Source organism: Lynx canadensis, chromosome D4 (assembly GCF_007474595.2).
Source record: "Lynx canadensis isolate LIC74 chromosome D4, mLynCan4.pri.v2, whole genome shotgun sequence".
Lineage (NCBI taxonomy): Eukaryota > Metazoa > Chordata > Mammalia > Carnivora > Felidae > Lynx > Lynx canadensis.
In genome coordinates this window covers 17,768,893-17,784,920 of record NC_044315.2, presented here as the reverse complement: position 1 = coordinate 17,784,920, position 16,028 = coordinate 17,768,893, and the positions used below count along the sequence as shown (strand labels likewise).

Sequence of the window (16,028 nt, the reverse complement as noted above, 5' to 3'; positions counted from 1 at the left end):
AGGAGGAGAGAAGGAGAGAGAGAATCCCAAGCAGGCTCTGTGCTGACAAGCTGACGTGGGGCTCGATCCTACGAGATCATGACCTGAGCCAAAACCAAGAGTCAGACATTCAACCGACTGAGTCACCCAGGCTGCCCCATTTGGGATCTCTTATTGATCCGAACCGGTTTTCACAGCTGAAGCAGCACCCACTTACCAGTGTCTCAGCGGTGGCACGTAAGGTTGAGGCCTATGTGCCCGACGAGGGCACGGAACGGGTGACCTCACTCAGGCATACTGATGTCTGAGTCCAAACAGGTAGGCACATCCAAATTCCAATCAGGGTTTCTCCAGTGCACCAAAACCACGTGTTTGCTTTCGTATTTCAATTTTTTTTTTAAATGTTTACTTATTTTTGAGAGAGAGGGACAGCGAAAGAGAGCATAAGCAGGGGAGAAGCAGAGAGAGAGGGCGACGTAGGATCCGAAGCAGGCTCCGTGCTCTGAGCTGTCAGCCCCGCGTCCATGCGGGGCTCGAACCCACGCGCCGTGAGACCATGACCTGAATTGAAGTCAGAAGCGTAACCGACTGGGCCACCCAGGCGCCCCGCGCCCCTTCCTTTCATATTTAAGGCTCTGTTCCACAGACAGTAGAAACGCTGGTCTGTTGGGAGTACCTTCTCGGGACAGCTTGATGAGCACCACAGAAGCTTCCAATAAAGCCTTTCACCACTGCTTTATGTCTGTGCTCAGGCATCCGCATAGGCCAATACTTATTAAGGACTCTTTACCCCAAATATCAATCTTCTACAGGCCCCAGATGTATGATATACATTGAATTCATGAAGCATCAATCATTCGGGGTCACAAAAAAACGAGAGAACGTAAAAAGGCTATGAAAGAATAATCGAGGGGCGCCTGGGTGGCTCAGTCGGTTAAGCGGCCGACTTCAGCTCAGGTCACGATTTCGCCAGTCCGTGAGTTCGAGCCACACATTGGGCTCTGGGCTGATGGCTCGAGCCTGGAGCCTGCTTCCGATTCTGTGTCTCCCTCTCTCTCTGCCCTTCCCCGTTCATGCTCTGTCTCTCTCTGTCTCAAAAATAAATAAAAAACGTTAAAAAAAATTAAAAAAAAAAAAAGAATAATCGATTTGTACTCATGAGCACCCACACTCACTTAACATTCTAGGATATTACTTCAAACTTTGTCCAGAGAGCTGGCACGAAAGACAGCGGTGAAATCCTCACAGACACTGGAAAACTCTATTTGACCCCAGTAACGCTGACCTCGTTTGCTAATGAAGGTTTTGGGAATGTCAAGGTTGAAGCAACAGGTGAAGGTTAAAGTGAACGAAACCATCCCAGGATAGGTATTTTTTACAAGATGTCATGCCTTTGACAGAGCGGAGAGAAATGACGACGGAGTTCAGTGCAATCGGGCTGGCATGTGGGATCTCCATGAGTTAGAGAAAGGTCCCTCTTTCTCTAGGTGGACCTCAACCCCCTCTGGGGCGCATGGCTTAGTAAATGGATCACAGGCTGGGTTTCGGGCTCCACCCAAACCCTCAGTTTAGCTCCCTAGTGCAGTCAATAACCTGCACAACCAACTACGGCAGCCCTAACATACAATCATGGCTAGTTCTTGCGTTTTTAGCTATTGTCTCTCATTCCTTCGTCAGTCATGGCTGGGATTCAGCAGGGGTTTTAGGGTTCTAAGATGTATAATATCGAATCCTAGAACAAAGCTGAACACATATCTTCTGTCCTGGCTCTGAGGATACTTCTGAGGATAAAACATGAAAAGCAGCAAATGATTTCCAGACAAAACCATCTTGCACGGTCCGTTAAGAAAGCATACAGCAGTAGCCTCTGGTGGGTTCAAATAAGCAATGCAGTTTCCTAGAATTATAGACAGTTGTGAGTTCGCTTCATGGACAAGAAGAAAAAAAAATATTAATGTAAACCTTAAGAAAGAGAAAAAGTCATTTATAAACTATAAATGCTTCTGTCACACAATCTGCACTTGTCTTAGAGCAACTCAAGAGGCTAGCCCAGAATTACGGTCGCTTGCTTTCTTTAAATTTCTACAAAGCCACGTGGGAAATACAAAGACTATAACTGCATATGAAAAATAATTCAAATATTGGAAGCTGAGTGGCTTTCTGAAGGTCATGGTGAATGATAATGACCGGCAAAAAGACTTTGGTCAAAGAGAATTTGTGAAGCCTTCTCGAAGCACAATTTCTGGCCTGACATTTTTCAAGGAGCAATCTTGTCCTCACACCTTTTGCCCTGGGTTTATTAAAGAGTGATTTCAAAAAGCATTTCTTGCCCTTCTTAAAAAAAAGAAGAAGAAGAAGAAGAATTTAGCAAAGATGATTATATATCTCAACTCTAGAACTCTCCTCATTTAGAAGGAAGCCAAGAGATGATCAAAAATTTCCCTGAATGTCACAGCCCTTAAGGTCAGGAATATGCAATTGCATGCTAAGATAGTATAAAATGATCGCCACAAGGGAATTCACATCCATTTCGGCCAGTTTCTTACATACATGTCATTTTGTAGGACACATCATAGGACCAGTGGGTTTACACCATCAGCTTGAGAAATAAAATTCTTTCTGACATCACATAAGCAACTCGAGTCGACTCGCTAGAAAGTCATTATTATTATCGACTAATTTCTCAAATCACTGCAGAGGCTCTAAAATGTTTTCAAATGAAATGAGAACCTCTAGCTCTGGGATTCAAGTAGCTTTTCTGCCAATTTCTCTTAAATCATTTTTTTCCCCAATGTTTATTTATGTATTTTGAAAGAGAGAGAGAGTGGGGGTGGGGTGGGGTGGGAGGGACAGAGAGATAGGAGAGAGAGAATCGCAAGCAGGCTCTGAGCTGTGAGCACAGAGCCTGACGCAGGGCTTGATCTCATAAGCCATGAGATCATGACCTGAGCTGAAATCAAGAGTTGGGTGCTTAACTGACTGAGTTACCCAGGCACCCCTGTGTCAGTTTCTTTTAAATTACTTTTCTGATCACACCACACCTGCCCTTTTTATACACTGAATTTCAACGGCCACGGCTCTATGCACATCCATACGTATACATGCTTAGTTTTCATTGTACAAAATCTTAACAGAATATTAACTGTTTGTGAATTCAGTAACTAAAGGTGAGTAGCATGGTATGAATGAAGAGCCGTGCCAGACTCTGTATATGACGGTGTTCCTTCCCCTTCCCCTTCGCTACACACGCCAGCCATCATGGCCCCCTCGCTCTTCCTTGACCAAATCTCTGTGTAAGCAGCAGACCTTGTCTGATGCTCGACACATCTGGTTAGCCATCTGGGTTGCTCACCCACTCCTCAGGGTCTCTGTTTCAATTAGGCTTTTTCTGACTGTCTAATGTTCCAAAAAGTTGTGTTTGCCCACACCAAGACTCGTCCATGAGTACTCATACCAGCTTAACTCACAACCCTGGACTGGAAACAACAAAATCGTCCATGAAAAAGTGAAGGAGTAAAGCAACTGTGGTATATCCCTATGCTGGAGTATCACTTAGCAATAAAAAGGGACGGACCCCTCATATACCTAATGATTTAGAGGAAATTTAGAAATACTATTTGGAGAGGAAGAAGCCACTTTTCTTTCTTTTTTTTTTTTTTTTTATAAATTTTTTTTTTCAACGTTTATTTATTTTTGGGACAGAGAGAGACAGAGCATGAACGGGGGAGGGGCAGAGAGAGGGAGACACAGAATCGGAAACAGGCTCCAGGCTCTGAGCCATCAGCCCAGAGCCTGACGCGGGGCTCGAACTCACGGACCGTGAGATCGTGACCTGGCTGAAGTCGGATGCTTAACCGACTGCGCCACCCAGGCGCCCCAAGAAGCCACTTTTCAATAAGTCTACTTATATAAAAGTCTGTAAGAGACAATATAATCTATAGTGAAAGGAAGTAGATCAGTTGCATAGGGGGTAAGGGAAGAGAAAGGAACATGAAAGTCTATTTTGGGGTGACAGAAATATTCTATCCTCGCTTGTGGTGACGGTTACCTGGGTACCTACATTCGTACAATTAAAATGTGCTTTTTTATCATATGTAAACTTACTCCAATAATGTTGATTAAGGATGTGTATGTATTGGGGCATCTGGGTGGCTCGGTCGCTTAAGCGTCCCACTCTCGGTTTTGGCTCAGGTCATGATCTCAGTTTTGTGAGTTCATGTCCCACATCGGGCTCTGTCCCACATCGGGCTCTGTGCCTGCTTGGGATTCCCTCTCTTCCTCTCTCTCTGTCCCTCGCCTGCTCACACTGTCTCTGTCTCTCTCAAAACAAACAAACAAACAAACAAACAAACAAACAAAAGAACGTGTCTTATATTACCAGATATTGTTTGTTTGTTTATCGAGCTAAGAATGAATCCCAAGCTGTTTGACTTTGGCACCCAGGCTCTCAACCACTCTGTTGAGTGAGTTGTTGTTGTTGTCGTTGTTTTTTTAAATAAACACAAAACCTCCCAAAAGAAAATGTCGAATTTTAAAAGCTTCTGTAAAAGAATGTGTCTGTAGGTGTGAGTGTACGTATTCTGAGAAGACGGTCTTGGCTTATATCCTTTTTGGGTTATCTTATTTTGCAACTGGATTCAGAACCCAATTATTGGTGCTACATAGAAATCCATTTCATTACTTTAGAGTCATAACACACTTTTGGCCTGAAATTAGCATTGGCCCTGGTTGATCATCCTTTGCAATCACCGGGTTTAGGGGTTGATGATGTTTATCTTTGCCTAACATATCAACTATAACCACAAACTATCAAGATTTGATACCATTAATAGCCAAACCCATATGCTGAAGGAAGAGTCTGGAAGATACCTTGGCAACTACAGCCTGATTAGAATTAGTGAAATCAGTTTTCATCAGGCAATTACACAAAAAGAGACATCGATCCTCTCTTAAGTGTACAAGCTTTTGCATATTGCCAAAAAAAATATTTTATGCTCACAGCTTTCCTACTGTATTAATGACTCAAGAGTCAACAGGACATTGATAGCTATAATCAGTTCAGATGTCTATCACTAGTTCCTATGGGGACTCAGCCTTCTCATTATGTTTGGTATAAGTTACCCACATTCTAAAAAACCAAGATACAAAAGCTTTAATTGGCTTCCTCCAAGGCCACACAAAATATCAGTAACCGACTGTCTACTAGGATTTAAAGGTTCCTAAAATGGTGGCAAAGCCACAAAACTCCTCCGCGCATAATTCCCGTCATTAACTAATTATATCTGGTACAGAGATAATAGTCACTTAGTGCAACCATCATTTTAATTCTGTTTTGAAGACGGATTTTAAGTGTGAAACCACATGCATTTAAAGCTTATGTACTTGGGGATGAAAAAGTAAAACGCAACAAAACAAAACACCCCCGAAGTCTAACAAAACCTAACGCTACCATCCCGTCAAAGATCAGCACGGAGAAAACAACATTTCCCGTCAATAGAAGGGATTTTTAAATCTCACTTATTTAGTGAGGCATGCGTGGAATGCTCTGATGGGCAAGTGGATATTTTGGACATGAGACTCTAGATTAAGCAGTGATCAAGCACTTTGCTGTCAGGGGTTCCATATTATTGGTCTCAGCTAGATATTTAGGCAAATCACCCACCAGACAAAGGGATAAAAATAAAATCCCTAAATTTTGTGTGATTCTTTTTTTTTTTTTTTTTGTAAATGAGCAAGAAGATAAGTTCCTGTATTCAATGGTAAGTACACAGAAAAATGAAAGGTTTTAAGTTAACACATATTAAACGAAATTGCCTACAGGGAGTACAATAGTATACAACACATGGAATCTTGAAAGAAACTCAGGGGGTATTTCCAATGAGTGCAATTTATTAGGTAGAATCAAATGTACATACTTCCCTCTTTCTTTGGATTATAAAAAACTTATTTCTACAGCGAGGATGGGGGCTGGAATCGAGCATCTGATTCTAAAACCACCTCTGACGCTGACCACATGAATAACATATCACTGACCTTTCGTCAAAAACATGTGCCGATGACCAATTAATGTGCATTATATAGTTTTAATCCTAGCTACCAACATCACATCAGCATGCTAGGTGGCAAAGAGGAACTATTATTTGTGAGTGAAATAATAAAATAAAATACGGCTTTACCCTTTTAGACAGTAATACATCAGATATCGCTTCACACGCTAAAAAAAAAAAACACATTTCAAGACCTTTACTTTCAATTCAACACATGGCATGCTTCATGATTTCAGCACGTCTAATTCTTTTTAATAAGTGTTACAAACTGAAAGCAAGACAGGTAGGTATTAAAAATATATTGGAACATCTTAAAATTACCAGCCCTACCAATGGAAACAAAATGATGGCAATTAAAGGTAATAAAGGTTATTAAAAGTTAGGGCCTTGGAGGCTAAGAAGTCATGTTAGACTGTCAATTGTTTTCCCATGGTGGGAAATCAGTTAGAAATTAAAAAAAAAAAAAATCTAGTAGTTTAGTTGTGGTCAAAGAAAGAAGTCAGTGGGGATGGGAAGGTTTCAGCAACATGCTGGTAAAAAAAGAGAGACTTACATAGTCTGGGAGGGCAGTGAAATGGAAGGCGTGGTAACCTCGCTCACTTAGTTGTCATTTTTGATTTTCAATGACATTTTTTTCATTCGTTCGCCTAGTAAAGATGACAGAAGGTCCTAATTTATTATCTGACGTCTATTCCTGTTCCTAAATTTAAGAGCGTTTAACTGTATACAGTCATATAATCCAAATACAGACACTTTGAAGAAAAAAAAAAAACCTAAAGCACTGAGGTGGCATGCATTCAATTACACTTGTAACTGCAACCGTGAACCAAAGAGGTAAGAACTCGTAGGGGTCGGGGGTGGGGATCAGCGGACACAGCCCAAGTGACCGTGGATTTGCGAGTTCCTCAGGTTAAAGCAGTAGAACGGAGGGGATCGTCACAAAGAGCTAAGCTTCCTAAAATGGTAAGAGCCATGGATACTAGAAGAATGCACAATTAAAGTTCTCCGCATGGCTGGTTTGGTCCGCATACCATCTATGCGCAAACAGAACTGTTCGAACTATCCGTGACATACCAGCAGAGATCGTCTCTACATCAGATGCCTTTTCCTGCTCAGGTTAGGCTGCCTTTGAGATGACCGGGGAAGTTTGCATGGACACCTTTTTATAAACGTGACCTGGCAGATCATGTGGGCTTGACAGAAGGGAAGACAAGTGTAGTGTAAATTTCTACGTGTGTACGTAAATCGTACCGTGGCCAGATCAGATTAGGCAATGCCAGGGGGCCCCCGACATTTCCTCTCACTTCCCCTTTCTGGGTGCACATCAACACATGTCAGGCTGGCAAGGGGAAGGTGCTGGGGAAGTTTTTGTAAATAAATAAACAAAGAGATTTGCATAAATTAAGCTCTGTGAAGAAAACCACCCAAATGGCAAAAAGCCCTTGCTTCGATAGCTGATTTGTGCATTTTAAGGCGCATGAAGGGGGTATGAAAAAGCACAGAAAAGAAAAAAAAAATAGAGAAGACTTTTCATTAGGAAGGCATCAAAGGAGAAGGAAATAACACTGGAAAAAACCCCAAATAAATGATTTAATGCCAAAGTCATCTCCTAGCATTACAAATGCTGAGCAGTAGCGAAACACAGGAATTTGGAGTTCAGTTCTCTAGTGGCAAATATCACATCTGTTCATCTGGTCTCCTACAAATACTTTTCCTATTCTCATGAACCACCTCCAGGAGAGTTTTTGGTAAGGGCATGGTATTTCTTCCACTTGTTTTTAAAGAAACTATCTCTGGAGGAAGTTTAGAGTCAAAAGGTGTATGACATTTAGCCAAAATTATTCACACAACGAACAATCCAAATAACAGTTAGTCAGTTTCCATAGGTAGGTACTCATTGGCCTACGTTTATTTTGAAGAACGGATCTTCTGCAAAAGACTCTTAACTACACTATAAACGATCGTTATATTACTTAAGAAGGAGCAGGACAGGGTAATCTTAGTTCGATTAAGATTGTTAAAAATTACGCTACCATTAGCCTAAAAATATCGATGAACAGCTTCTGGCTTTGGGGCTCCCTTCACTGTGAGTTTACTCTTACTACCCCGATTGTTTATAGCGTGCTATTCTGATGAGAACACAGAAAAAGAAGCAAGGAAATTTCTGTGCACCCGGCTCATCCGCACGCAACCCCAGGGTAATCCCACTCTCAGAGGAACACACACGAGTCAGCAGAGAGCCACGTTCTCGGCTTCTCCAGGCCGACCTCCTTGCCTGAATGAGAGCCTCGCCGTGCCAGGCAACAGGAAGCCAGCAGCTGCTGCTGGAGGGAATGTCTTGCATCTGCCAGGTCCCTAACACATGTGGATTAGAATGGATTGGGTCTGCCTCGCAGCGAGGCCCACAGCCGCCTGGCTCCGAGATCACCTGGTTCTACTCTCAGCCTGCGACGTACTACATACGGGTATGTCTGAAGAAATGTAAGGACTTGGCAGTGTCTGGTGACAGCTTGTTTGGAGGGTGTTGGCCTCTCTGAAGCGATCAGTGATGACTATCAAGTCCACGGATGACAAGACCCCAATACCGCACTGGTTGCTACTCTCAGCTGCTTGCGCTTGCCCCGAGGAGAAGGAAACGCTGAGGTTGATATTGACATCATCAGGGCAGACGAGCACCTACTAGGCAATATGTCAAGTTAGCCTCAGGTGTCTTATTTTTTCGTGTTTTTTTTTTTTTTTTTTCCAACACATTAAATTGCTTCCAACAGGTTATGTCGCTCAACCTCAGGGCACAAAGGCCAGCCCAGGGGAGCACAGATGTTTTCGGATTTGTTTCAGGCACACCCCTCGCTCAGCATTAGGACTAAGTTGCACAGGAGAGAGAGAGAGAGCAGCCGCGGCCACACGCTCCCGTTTGCAGGTGACTTCCGCCTTCTCCTGTCGAAGGAGAAGCGTGCGGCCATGCGTTCCAGTGAAGCTAGGCCTGCAAACGCTGGCTGACCTAATTTAAAATACGAGCTCTCGCTGAGCTCCCTTTGCATGAAGTTCTTCCAAGCATTAGCTATTTCCTTGTTTGCTCAGTTCTCATTTCATAAAAAGTCACCCATCTTTGTCCAGGCCCGGTGACCTCCATTCTCTCCCTCCCCAAAGCACGTTTCGTCTCCTGCTAGCCTCTGCCTTAATCACTTTTATTTGTGGGACGCTAGGGAGGGGATGGTAATGCTTAGAGTCGGGAAGAATATCAGTCTTTAAAAAATTATTCTTATTACGATCATGTTTAGATGAAATATGGGGCTTGCCATCAACAAAATTACAAAACAGTTCCACCGGGAGTCCAGACCATTCAGGGCAATTCATCTACGAAAAGGCGAACTTTAATTGTTACTCTTGGCAGCAGTCTAAGAGAAGAGTGGAATATGATACTAAATATTGCCACGTGCAATAGTAAAATGCTCTTTCCTCCTTGCCAGAGCACCGTACGGCCCCCTTCGGACTCAGGTTTGGATCTGGGGAGTTATTCGAAATCCTCTGTTTCCCCCTCTCCAAAACCAACAGAGGTTTTCAAAAGAGTTGCATTTTTTATTAGAACCATTCGCTCTTTTTAACTTGCCAAAAAGGGATAAGTAAAACTAAGGCTTTTATTTGGGTTAAAGTTGATTCCTCAGCTTCACGGAGGTCAATGTACTTGGTCTGTGAACCCTCTACCAAAAAGTTCATCGCAGCACTGACCCCGCCAAGGTTGTATTTTGCACCCTTCTTCCCCCTCCCCAAACCCACCTCCCAGCCTCGCAGATTTATATAGGAAGAGCTGGCAGGGTGTGGAGGCTAATCAGAATGAAACGTACCCCTATGGCAAAGTACGTCCTGGATTTTCTATGACAGACAGCTGACATTTCAAATATTTTTTTTTTTAATTTTTTTTTTCAACGTTTATTTATTTTTGGGACAGAGAGAGACAGAGCATGAACGGGGGAGGGGCAGAGAGAGAGGGAGACACAGAATCGGAAACAGGCTCCAGGCTCTGAGCCATCAGCCCAGAGCCCGACGCGGGGCTCGAACTCACGGACCGCGAGATCGTGACCTGGCTGAAGTCGGACGCTTAACCGACTGCGCCACCCAGGCGCCCCTCAAATATTTTTAATGCTGCACATCACAATGGCTGTTTGGGGATCGAGTGTCTTGATTTGGGCTTCAGACAATGTGAGCCCAGCACGTATTTACAGCTCTTTAGATTACAAGTTCATTGAACACGGCTGCACCATATGGGTTATGAGTATGGAGAGGTCCTTGATAATACTGAAAAGCAGAGGGATATTTTTCTTTTTCTAAAAATGGAGTGAAGTCTTCGGTGAAGATGTTAACCAAAGACATATTGTAGATGGCACAGGTTATCTGATACATTTACAGGTTTGGGCTAAGCATGAGACTATAATAAGCCATTTGCAAGTAGTTTTTTTGAAATTACATTTTACATTTCCAGCATGGATATATGCATACATTGGGTATAATTTCACTAAAGACATATTAAAACCATATTTAAGAAATCATAGGTAGAAAAGATTATTCAGCTTCTAAAATGTTTAAGTTGGGGAAGTTAGGGCCCAAAAAAGTAAACGGCTCGCCCAGGATTATTCAACATGTTACCGATGATCCGAGGACCAGAATCTCAATTTTGAACTAGATATTCCCTATGGTATGGGATGCTCTTTTTCACCCATAGGGATAGAGAATGATACCAAGACCATTTGGGAGTAAATTTAAGTCTGCAGATATAACCAAGAGTAGTCTTTGTTGTAACTTAACTTAATGGGTTAAAATTGAGGTCATGTGAATGAAGCTTTAGGACATCTGCTTTATGTAATTATTTTCTTTTTATTATAACATACGTTATGGATGACGACGAGCAAAATGGCTACCATGAGTAAGAGAGTTTGAGGGAACTATAATCCTCAGCCATGAGAAAAATAGCACTTATTACATATTGTACATAAATGTATACAGACTGTGTGTTATAAAGCTTCCTAAGAACTTTTCATTTATATAAAGTGATGTCTTAGAGTTAGCTGTTGTGGCAGCTTAAAAAGAAACAAAAACAAAATGTAGAGAAAGCATGGCCTACCAACTAATAGTGAAAATAAACCAGTGAGTCTTTAAGTGGAAGCAATCCCTACAGAAGATGAGGAATTTTTAAATACATTGGTACAAATACCACTCAGATAACCAATGACAGTGATAATAAACGAATTAAAAGCCCCATAGGTCGACTATACTCGGATGGTTGTCTTTTAAGAGATTGACCTATGATGTGGGAAGCCAAGGAAATCTGCCTTCTATGTGTTGTTTGAATTGAAAAAAAAAAAAAAAATGAACCTGCCTTTTCTTTACTAAAAGGGCAAGCTCCTTGTGTGTCGGCACACAATTTCAAGTTTCTTTTCAGGGATTCTATTTCCTGCTCTCCATTTAAAATGGGGGGGGGGAGGGGCGGAAATAAAAATATTTTGCCTGTGACAGAATATGAAAGAAGTTCTCACCCTTAAAACCCGCAGCATTGGTTTTCCAGTCATTAGCGTTCAAATGTCCTGCACGGGAAGTCCTGACAATAACATGCTGCACGTCTCTCCAGGTCAGAAACGGACTGGGGAAAGACAAGGTAAGAATCATTGTACCAAAAAAAAAAAAAGATGGGGGAAGCAGAGAGTCACAAGCAAATTAAAAAAGCAAAAGCAGAATGGCGAAGTACTAAAAACAAAGGCTCAGTGATTCGGGGTCGGGGTGAACAAATGCGGCTCTGGGTCTCAACGTGGAGAGGTGACGTTAGTCTGAGGGAGGCAGAAAACGTAACCTTAAATTTAGGAAATACTGTGGTATTGGTCAGTTGTAACTCGGTGTTTAAAAGGGTGAGGATTTCCAGTTTTCCTCAACAAAATGGCTCCCGGTTCGGGCCCGGCCATCCTTTATGTAAAAGCTTGCATCGGAACCTGAAAATTACCGTAAGCTAAAGCCAAAACTGAAGTCTTCTGGAACATTCCTTGTCCAGCTATACAGCCAGACAATCGCTTGCGTAATTTAACAAAGAACTAGCAAGGGTTAGCATTTTGCGTGTACGTACAGGATAAGGAGAAAGCCTCAAATGAACCGAGTCCCTGTCGTCCGTGTTTTCAAAGAAAGAGAATTTAGCGCGGAGCCCAAAGCTGGGCCCCGAGACATAGGTATGGGAGCATCCTTAACTTGCCACGAGTGATTATTATATTAAATTGCTGGATACCTATTTCTTGCGACTGTTAGCACTGAAGGCACAGAGTCACTGAATAGAGAAGTTCCTTTCGTTGGAGAACCTCGACACCACTCATAAACCTACAGAAAACCAATCCCAGTACACGTGCGCAAAGAGCATCTATCTACTGGAAAGCGTCTGACTCCATGCACGCATGAAATTCTGATCAAGATGCTTATTATTTCCGTCTTGACTGTCAGGTGTGACAGTCTTTTACTTAATTGGGAAACGTGGCCGTTATCAGGCAGCTTGGGTACTTATTTGTCACCTGCCACCTTCATTTTAGAAGGATACTTGCCAAGGATGGGCCAGAACATGGAGGGGAGGGGGACAATGATCTGAGGTGTGACAGGAGCAAGCTGCAGTCCCTTTGGCCCCTCGTATGCAGCCCACGGACGCTGGCCTCTCCCAGGCAGAGGAAAAACTGGTGTCGTAATTCCAGCTAATTCAACGATGGAGGTGCACACGCGGCTTCACTTCCTACTACGTGTTCCCATCACCCTTGCCACATACACGTTTTTGAGAGTGGCCTCCTAACAAAGGGGGCCCAGGGATCAGATCCTGGCTCTTTCATTTTCCACTTCTGTGAAATTAACTTCTCGAGGTTTCAGTGTCCACATTTAGCATGTGGACGCTAAGATCTATTCCACTTCATTATACTGACGGAATCAAAGTGATGCCAAGTACTTATTTTGGTGCAAGATAAGCCATCAAGAGGTGGCAGACAATACATTCTGCTACGTGTTGAGCCACGGCTCTCATTTGGTGGCTTCAACATGAAGGAGATGGGGAGAAAAAGGTACTGTAGAGTTCTGACACCTTTTTGTTATGCCTTCAGATGAACCCTAAAACACATAGTACTGCCATTTCCAAAGTTTTCAGAGGGGGCAGGATTGGATGTAGACGATTTTGCAAGGTTGCGTTAACAAGATAACTACTAACGAAACGAAAACCTAACCTCATGAATTTGAAAAATATAAGAACACTGAAAAACGACTTAGTTCTGTTTTGTTTTACCCAACACTTGCTAGGGACCAATTTTAGAACCCGATAACGCATGAAACTCTGGAGGAAGGGAGGGAGTCGGTTTGAGGGGGGCCCAGGAGGCAGGGAAGTTTCACTTCTAAAACAAATAGCACGATCTGGCCCTTTGCTGACTGATACCAAATCCATCATAAGAATTCAGTAAACTCATTGTGCCATGGTCAAGAAAACTAGGAAAAGAGTCAAGGGATAATTCTACTTCTGAACGCGAAGGTCGACATAAGATGTTTTTCCTGATCTGCCTGATACAATGTTAATCTCCTTTCAACTTTCCCAGTGTGTGATTTGAGTGAGGGGCAAACGCAACAACAACAAAAGCTCAGTCTGGCAAACCTTTCCAGACGCTTCTTTGTGGTTCATCATAATCCTCTCAAATGGGCATGCTTGCTTCGTTTTTCTCCATGAGCAAACAGCAAGATATATGCAGGTGTACTCGGATTTGATAAGTATGTCTAAATCAACCTAGGGATTTTAAAATAACATTTAACACGCAGCTAAAACTTCCACACTTTAAATATTACTCTTTATGGGGGGAGAAAAGAAAAGACGAGAAAAGACGAGAAAAGACAGAAAGGAAAGGAAAGGAAAGGAAAGGAAAGGAAAGGAAAGGAAAGGAAAGGAAAGGAAAAGAGAAAGAAATGAAACCACTTTCCTATGTTACTTATCACCAGGGCAAGATTCTTTTGGAAACATCAAACACAAGGTTCTGACCATTGGGAGGCCATTTCCCTAGTGGCCCTTAGCACTAAAAATATAATAATAATGATGATGATGATGGGGATGATAAAGGCAGCACGGGGAACATTTATCTTGTGACTTAAGCAGTTGTATTCAGGCAGATTCAGGAAGCCTCCTGCATTCAATTCAGCCTGAAGAAATAAGAGTTACTTGCTCTCACGCTGAGTTGTAAAAACTAATTCTTCTTGGAGTACTTGTAATTAGAAGGAAGGAACTAGCTTCAGGAAATTGAAACTACGCATGGAAAGAAGGAGGCGTTGAGATAATTTTACTCTGGCATTTGATAATACGCAACTTCAGAAATCATTTAATTTCAAAATGTCCTGTATTTCACCAAAGTAAAGTGAGGAAGTTAGTAGGGGAAACCGATGGATTTTCCATCAGTGGCATTGCTACCCGTGGGAGGGGAACTAATTAGCTCAGGAAATAGCCATAGGTTAATTTGCTGGTATCCGGAGAAGACTTGGGTTTACAGGGACATCTGATTCGCATTTTGGGACTTATTTGTATTTATGCTCTCAGGGATGTTGCAGACGTGAAGGATTGGCCTATGAAGCTTCTGGGATGCCACACACAGATCGAAAGAGATGGGAAGGCTGCAGGCCCTGAGCTGGGAACGTCACAGTCCACGGCGCTGAAAGTAGGGCCCCCTGAAACTTACCCCTTCTGGCCCCACATTCCACTGGCTTCTGAACGTCAAGACCCCTCTCACCTCCAAGAATAGAAGATGGAGCACTAAGAACTTCGGGGCAAACGATAATCAAGAGGCCACAAGTATAACTGACCTGGAGGAAAAGAGCAGTTTCTCTCCATTCTGAGCCTGGGGACCACGGACCCCATAAAAAGCCACAAGGATTTAGGCCACACACACCCCTTAGGTTTCTTCCTGGAACAACAGGCAGTCACCTTTAAACGACAGTATGCGGTAAAAGGGCGACATTTCCAAATCCCTGCAACATGTGGCTAGCTACCTATGAGCTTTCAAGGCAATAAAATACACTTGACTTTCTGGAGAGTTCTGTATATGTAATCTTTTCCCGGTAGGAAGCTTTGCATCGTTCAAGGACCTCGAATTACTAGCCAACATTAAATGAGCGCTTGGCCACGGCCAGGTACTACATGTTGAGCGTCATTGATTGATTGATTGATTGATTTGAGGGAGAGGGAGAAGGAGAGGGGCAGAGGGAGATGAACAGAAGGAGAGAATATCTTAGGCAGGCTCCACGCTCAGCGTGAGATCACGACCTGCGCTGAAATCAAGAGTCGGAGGCTCAACCGACTGAGCCACCCAAGCGCCCCTGTACGTGCATTATTACTGCGTAATCTTAAACATCTTATGAATATAAGTAACATTTTTATTCCCATTTCACAGACGACAAAACTGAGACACGGAGCTACACATGGTCACTCTAGTACACACAGGTAGTTAGTGGAAGGACGACAATTCCAACCAGCTGCCCCTGGCTGGCGGTGGCTTCTATGCTGTCGCGTACTATTTAAAAGCACCTCCAGGTGGACCCCCGGAAGGCAGAATGAACGGACGCGTGTTGGTTCGCTCGGTAGTTCTTCGACAATTGGATCAGGAAGCAACGCGTGGCATGCCATGTCCTCGTGGTCACGCTATTTTCGCACCTGCACTCTCAATCTCAGCTCAGTTGAATTTTGATTCTCTGGCTGAATTTTGATTACCACAGAATGCAGGAGAGTCTCGAGTCTTAATCTGGGTCTTAGGTTCCAAAGGCTTAACTTTGGCATGCTCCCTCGAAGGTAAATAGAAAGATATCAAACTAGGAAATATATGATTTTTATAATAAAATACAATATTATATGCCTGGACTGGAGAGCAGAACGTGATTATATTATTTAACTTTATGGTCACGAACTTGCCACCTTGCTTGACATGCTCACACTTTAATGTGGTTTATACTTTGGCTTTTCCAGTCCGG

General features: G+C 42.9%; 1 protein-coding gene across 1 annotated transcript in view; it reads right to left on the bottom strand.

Moving 5' to 3' along the window:
* Positions 1-16,028, bottom strand: part of PCSK5 (proprotein convertase subtilisin/kexin type 5) — a 456,194-nt gene that overhangs the window by 206,892 nt on the left and 233,274 nt on the right. The window contains 1 exon segment of the mRNA XM_032595566.1: positions 11,558-11,661. Coding sequence (XP_032451457.1) covers positions 11,558-11,661 — 104 coding nt within the window.